General features: G+C 43.1%; 1 protein-coding gene across 1 annotated transcript; it reads left to right on the top strand.

Moving 5' to 3' along the window:
- Positions 1-1538: 1538 nt before the first annotated feature.
- LOC107116376 (olfactory receptor 49-like) lies at positions 1539-2528 on the top strand. The gene has a single exon (XM_015418273.1). It carries the CDS (start codon positions 1539-1541, stop codon positions 2526-2528), a length of 990 nt encoding a protein of 329 aa, XP_015273759.1.
- The last annotated feature ends 4355 nt before the right edge of the window (positions 2529-6883 follow it).

Here is a 6883-nt window from a genome sequence, read left to right as displayed (position 1 = left end):
AGAAGGTCTAAAATCAAATTGAAAGCTATATAAACACAGTGAAATCAATCAAAATTCATGTGATAAGACTATGTAGGATAGGAAAAAGTACAGTGAACCAAAGTCAATGTCTAACATAGAGATCATTAAAGATTCTATTTTGTATGTACAGACATCCATTTATTTATCATTTTACATCCTGATGTTTTTTGTGGTGTAGTTAATTCAACTAACAACTGAGAAACCTTGCTCAGAAATCTGAGCCAGTTTGGTGTAGTGATTAGGAGCATGGAATCTAATCTGGGAGAACCCGGTTTGATTCCCCCACTTCTCCACATGCAGCTGCTGGTTCTTTCAAGAGTAGTTCTTGAAAGAGCTCTCTCAGCTCCACCTACCTCACAGGGTGTCTGTTATGGGGAGGGGAAGGGAAAGGGGAATGTAAGCCACTCTGAGACTCCTTCAGGTAGTGAAGGGCAGGGTATAAATCCAATCTCCTCCTCCTTCTCCTTCTGATGCTATTATGTATTGTAGTAAGATTATGGATTGAAGGCTAAAGGGTTTGGCAGCTTTAGGTTAGAAATAAATGGAGCAGAAGAATGGGAAAGTTTTATAGAATTGTGAATGGTTATGAGAAAATTGATTGAACCAGTATCTCCTTGCACTCTCACAACACTGGAAAAGGAAGTGTGGTGAATTCAGGGACACAAAAGCAAGCTGCTCTTCATATTTGGGTACTCAGCTTTTTTCAACGAAAGAGGCATTTAAACCCCCACTTCCTGCTTTTCACGAACCACCACAAACTGCATCAAAATTCATGAATGTTCATGGCAGCTATTCGGTTCACCAACATGGCTTCGCAAACCAAACAAAATCCATGACGAACTTTAGTTCACGAGCTGGTTCGTGCCCATCCCTAATTATACTCAGGATCTTGATGCAAAATTGGTTTAGTGTGCTGGCATAAAGCTGTGCATGGTGTGCAGTTGGATAAATTGGCAGCTGTTCACCTCTGTTACAACTTTTTTTCTGTAAAACATCTCTAAAAATCTTTCAGTGGCATGTGCCTGCCATTTCCTTCACATAGTGGTTATTCTAATACCCCATCTACCCTTACAATATAGTGTAAATTGAAGGTTTGATTGTCTTTTTAAAGGAGACCTACTGGGTTCCATATGTTTGCCGGTAGAGCCACAGATAGCCCTGCTTCACACCAAACATTATTAACTTACAGAATTTGCACCTATAAGATACAGCTTGAAAAGAGAATTAGGTGATTTTTTTGGAGGATAAGTCTACCAAAAGATATGTGCTCTGGTACCCAATTGGGACCGCCATATCCAGTGCATTATGTCTCTGACCCATGAGCACTGATGGTTAGGGGATTATGATGTAGACACTGGATGTCCTCTTCATATTATTCCCAGAAACATATTGCTGAAAATTTGATTGTTGATCAAGATGGTTCATTTGTCTGGTCCAGAGGTACTACTGTTATGGCTCTGAAGGTCTGACATTTTCCATTTTTTCCAGTTTATTGCTAATCAAGATATATCTTTAGGATGAACCAGACCAAGATCAAGGAGTTCTTACTACTCGGATTCACTGAGAACCGCAAACTAGAGATCTTTCTCTTCACACTTTTCTTCATCATGTACTTCATGATCATAACAGGAAACCTGCTCATTATTGTCATCACTCTGACAGATATCAATCTCCAAACCCCCATGTATTTCTTCCTCCGAAATTATGCTATCTTGGAAATTGGGTATACTACTGCTGTCATCCCAAAAGTCTTAATCAACCTGGCATCTGGCAGGAAGACAATCTCTTTTGTCGGCTGTATAAGCCAGTTCTTTCTGTATTTCTTTTTGGGCACCACGGATTTCTTCCTGCTGACAGTGATGTCCTTTGATAGATACGTAGCCATCTGCCACCCTCTGTGGTACACCACCATCATGAATGACCATTTCTGCATGCTACTGGTGCTGTTATCTTGGATAGGGGGCTTCATCCTGATTTTTGGTCAAACCATGCACTTCGTTCAGTTTCCCTTTTGTGGCTCAAATGTCATTAACCATTTCTTCTGTGACAATAGTCCTTTACGCAAACTCCTCTGTGGAGATACAAAGATCCTGGAGCTCATCAGCTTCCTTGCTGCTGTGTTTTCTCTACTGGGAACTTTAGCGATCACCATTGTTTCTTATGCGAAGATTATCTTCACCGTTCTCCGCATACCAACTGCTGCAGGTAGGCAGAAGACCTTTTCCACCTGTGCTGCTCACATCATTGTAGTCTCTATCACCTATGGCAGCTGCATATCTATGTATGTCAATCCAGTGCAATATGATGGGCAAAACTTCAACAAAGCGGTGGCCGTTCTCAATAATGTTGTATGTCCCCTCATGACCCCATTTGTTTACAGTCTGAGGAATAAACAGGTCCAAAATGCTTTAAAAGATGCTTTTGTCTGTAAAATGGTATCTTGTAAAATGCAGAGTGTCTCATGGAGATGGAAAGGAGAATCCAAGGAAGAACACAGGCTAAGATAGACCTATATCACTTCTTCAGACTTACTGTTCCAGAAACCTAAATAAGTAGGATTGAAAAGACTTAGTATGCAATATGTAGTATGGATAAGTATTATGGATATGTATGGCCAGGAATATAGTAGAACAGTTGTTAGACTGGCCAGATAAAACCATAGTAGGTGTTTCTGTACACAGAAACAGAGCTATCCTGGCCTCCCAGCTAAACATGCCCCAAAAGAGAATTTACAGTGAAATCCTAAGGACACTTTCCTGAGAGTAAGCCCCATTGAATAGACTGTAGTAGAATGCTGAGTAGACCTGCTTAGGGTTGCTCTCTAAAAGACCCAGAGTAGAATAGCATTGGAGAAGGAACAAGAAATACAATTATATGGCCTTGTGTAGATTAGAAGGTGCCTAAACCATATTAAAACCATTTATTTTGAGGCCTGTGTGAAGAAATATCTGACTATGGTTATTCAACTTCACAGAAATGAAGATATGGTTCAAAGATGGTGTGTATTGGTTGAGGGCCAAAAGGTATTCATATGTATGAGAAACGTGTAAACAGTATTTTTTAAAATAGACCCTGGCCCCGGTCACACGGGCTGGATATTGCGGGGGGGGAGGTGTGGCTAATTGCCCCAGAGGAAACTAACGCACGGCTGCCTGAGCACACATCCCGGTCGAGGTCCCGTGGTTAGGGGGGAGATGCCGACCAGACGGGTATCCTGCAGCGTGGCACAGAAGTCACACTGTGCAATCGCACTAGCAATCGCTCTTTGTGCGCATGCGCTGTTGGGCGCTGTTGCGCAACCTGTGGAGACTTGGGAGACAACCTCCCCCTTGTGTGCGATGAACAGCGGCGGGCGCCGGATGCCACGTAAGCCCACCAGAAATGCAAACAGATGCCCGCCCTTGCCCTGCGGTTTCCGGAAACTAGTACCTCGGATGTACTAGTTTTTTACTCCACATCTTCGGCGGGAAGCCTCGGGTTAGCCACGGGAGCTCTACGCTTCCCAGATGTTGCAATGTGATCGCGCCCAGAAAATCCACCTACCATCTGTATCGTCAGCACGGCAAATGCTCTGTGTGACCACAGCCTCTGTTAAGATAACGAGTAGCAAGAATGAGCTACCAGTTTTTGTATATTTTAAGAAGACATTCCAATGATAGATCTTCTATGGTGTTTGAAATTATGACATAGTCAGTTAGCCAAGTGCCCTTATCAAATGGGACAGTTAGTTATTGTTAAGAGATTATTTTTAAAAAAATTAAATATGGGACATTGACCAAGAGCTGCTTCTTCCCAGACAGGGCTCCTTGCTTGTGACACCTTTGGGGTAAGAGACTTTTATGGACTCATGCAATTGCTCTCCTTCAGTTATCTATGTAACAGTGATGTGTAGTGTAATTTTCTGTTGATTTAGCCAATGTTACGATTGCTGAATAGCTGTGCTTTAATAAAAGCTTAAAACAGAAGCCATGATTCTGTAGCAGTATTCACTTGTGCACTGTACCTGTAACAAACCTAAAACGTCATCATTTTAGCCAGCATTGAAATTATCCAGTATAGGAAAGCTACCTAGATGCCTAGGGCTTTTTAAGTCGCACATTTATACTTAAACTAGGCCTGGCCAGAGACATCCAGAACAATACTTCATGACTTGCTCACCATACTATGTTTCATTTATATATTTTATTGAACTGTGTCAACTTACATGAATATTTGGACAGACATTTCATAGAAGCAGGACTTTCCCATATGTACCCCAAATTTTGATAAGTATTAAAAAGGTAAAGGTTCCCTTGCTCGAAAGCCAGTCGAGTCCGACTCTAGGGTTGCGGTGCTCATCTCCGTTTCAAAGCCAAAGAGCCAGCGCTGTCCGAAGACGTTTCCGTGGTCATGTGGCCCGCATGACTAAACACCAAGGCACACGGAACGCTGTTACCTTCCCACCAAAGTGGTACCTATTTATCTACTTGCAATTTCTTGCTTTCGAATGGCTAGGTTGGCAGGAGCTGGAACTAGAGACAGGAGTTCACTCCGTCATGCGGCACTTGGGTCTCGAACTGCTGAACAACTGACCTTCCACAGCCTGCAGTTCAGCGTCTTAACCACTTGAGCCACCACAGCTCAATAAGTATTAGGGGCATCTAATTCTTAAAGGCTGACAGTGTTACACTAACTGCAGTCCTCAAGAGAGTTACACCCTTCTAAGCCTACTGACTTCAGTGGGCTTAGAAAAGTGCCAGTCTGTTTAGGATCATGACGTAACACAGTTTGTTGTAGATATGTAAGCTAACCACCTGAACAGCCTTAACTTTCAACTCTCTGCTAGAATTTCCAGCTGTTCTCCTGGTCTTTTCTGGGCCTGTATAGACTTAGTATTTTTATTAATTATTATTTTTGCAGGAGGCAGATATCTCCCTCCTGCAAAAATAAATCATAATAAAAATTCCTAAGTGTGCGTGTAGAGACCCAAAATAAAAATTTTTTTTAAAAAAAATCAAAATGGGTTGTAGCCAATGGGTTGGATCCAGAGCAGATTTTCAACTTGCACTAGAGCTTTGGCAGAAGCAGGAAAACAAAAGAAAAGACTGGCATAGCTGCTTGTGCTGAGTCAAACTTTGCCCTAGAAGAAAGAAGTGGCCACTTGGTGGCAGCAGAGATCAAGGTATGACCGACTGTAGTCTGTGGTTTAAAAATTCATATAGAAACGAAAGAACCACCGCCTATCAAATAAGCAAGTTAGATCCCACTATTTCTTTACATTGCCTGTGCATGGGATTGCCCTTTTAAAAATCATCACGAAACCCAAGTTTGGTAGATCAGGCTGAAGGACAATGTCATTGCAGCACTTACATGGCAAGGTAGAGAAGGGGACAGGAACCTTCCCCTATCTGAGGGGAAAGGATCACACAATAGAGGCATCCCAGGTTTCCCTATTCAGGCTCTTGGGAGCCAATGTACTATACTGGTTAGAGTGTTGGACTCGAGCTTGGGAGACCTGAGTTCAAATCAGAACCCTGTCACAAAGCTCTTTAAACACACATGAAGCTTCCATATATAGAGTCAGAACAGTGGTCTATCTAAGTCAGCACTGTCTACTAAGACTGACAGCAGCTCTCCAGGGTCTCAAGCAGAAGTTTTTTGTATCACCCACTGCATGATCCCTTTTAACTGGAGTTGCCACGGGACCTTCTGCATGCAAGGCTGGCGTTTTCTCACACAGCCATGGTCCTGCCCCGTGGTGGGTCTTCCACTTACTCTCAGTTTAACTTCCTTTATAGGAATTACTTTTTGTCAAGAAATCAAAGTATCTGCTTTTCTGGCCCATCAGTCCGGATTCACATCAGCATTGCCCTCACTCGGTGTTAGCTTCATTTGTCTCCTCAGTAATTTCAGCACATAACCACAAGGGGGAGCTGCAACACTTTGAAGAAAATGATGCTCACTCCCAGTTGACATGTCCATCTAATGAAGCTCTCCACTGTGTTTGTTGGGGGACAGTCTGTAAACCTAATGAAAAATTCGATCTAACTATAAATTAAACTGATGTGAATCAAGGATTACATCTTCTGTCTGTTTGGATAACACAGGATTGCCCCTCCCAAGACCCTGACCCATCATAAGAACATACAAAGAGCCTTGCTGGAACAGACCAGTGGGCCATCTAATTCAGTAATATAGGGGCCATTCCATTGCCCTGGACCAACTATAGCCCAGAGGTGCTGCCTTTCCATGGGCACCCCTAAATAATGGGGTACTCCTCTTCTGACCTGAACTAGAGACCCACAAACTCAGACCAAGAAAGGCACTCTTGGCCTGAAACATAGAGCTAGCCACAGCTGTGCAAAAGGGTTTCAATTTCAGGTTGCACAAGGTAGCCCTCAAAGCAATCTCCAGTCTTCCCCCTCCACCCAGCAAGGTATGCATATGAAACCATGCTGAGTTCCAGCAGCTACAGTATCTGCATTTCTAAAAGCTATTCAGTAGCCACCTGGCAAATAGCCCTTCTGTCTCCAGAACTGGACCTAGCCCTTTTGTGTGATACCTATGTCTATGAGGAAATACTTTGCCTCCACAACTGTCCTTCCTGCTCCATCCCTCAGGATACCAAGATGAACCAATCAAACATTCAAACATTTAATGTTCCTTCCTGACATTAATCAGGGAATCATTCCCCACCTTTTGACATTCACCACAGAAACCTCATGCTCAGAGTTCTGAGTCTAGGACCCAGGTTAACACATGAAATGGCTGAGTGCTTTAAGAGAGTCTGGAAAAGCAAGCTATGATGCAGCAGCAGCAGACCTGGAAGTAGGAGATGGCCAGTTCCACTGTGGGCATGATGGAAGCTCTCTGGGGGGCTGAT

Source organism: Gekko japonicus, unplaced genomic scaffold (assembly GCF_001447785.1).
Source record: "Gekko japonicus isolate JY-2015 unplaced genomic scaffold, Gekko_japonicus_V1.1 scaffold4059, whole genome shotgun sequence".
Lineage (NCBI taxonomy): Eukaryota > Metazoa > Chordata > Lepidosauria > Squamata > Gekkonidae > Gekko > Gekko japonicus.
This window is presented reverse-complemented; position numbering and strand designations above follow the sequence as displayed.

What these genes read in the sequence shown, in the direction of transcription:
- LOC107116376 (XM_015418273.1), top strand. Translation starts at nt 1,539, where the DNA reads ATGAACCAGACCAAGATCAAGGAGTTCTTACTACTCGGATTCACTGAG.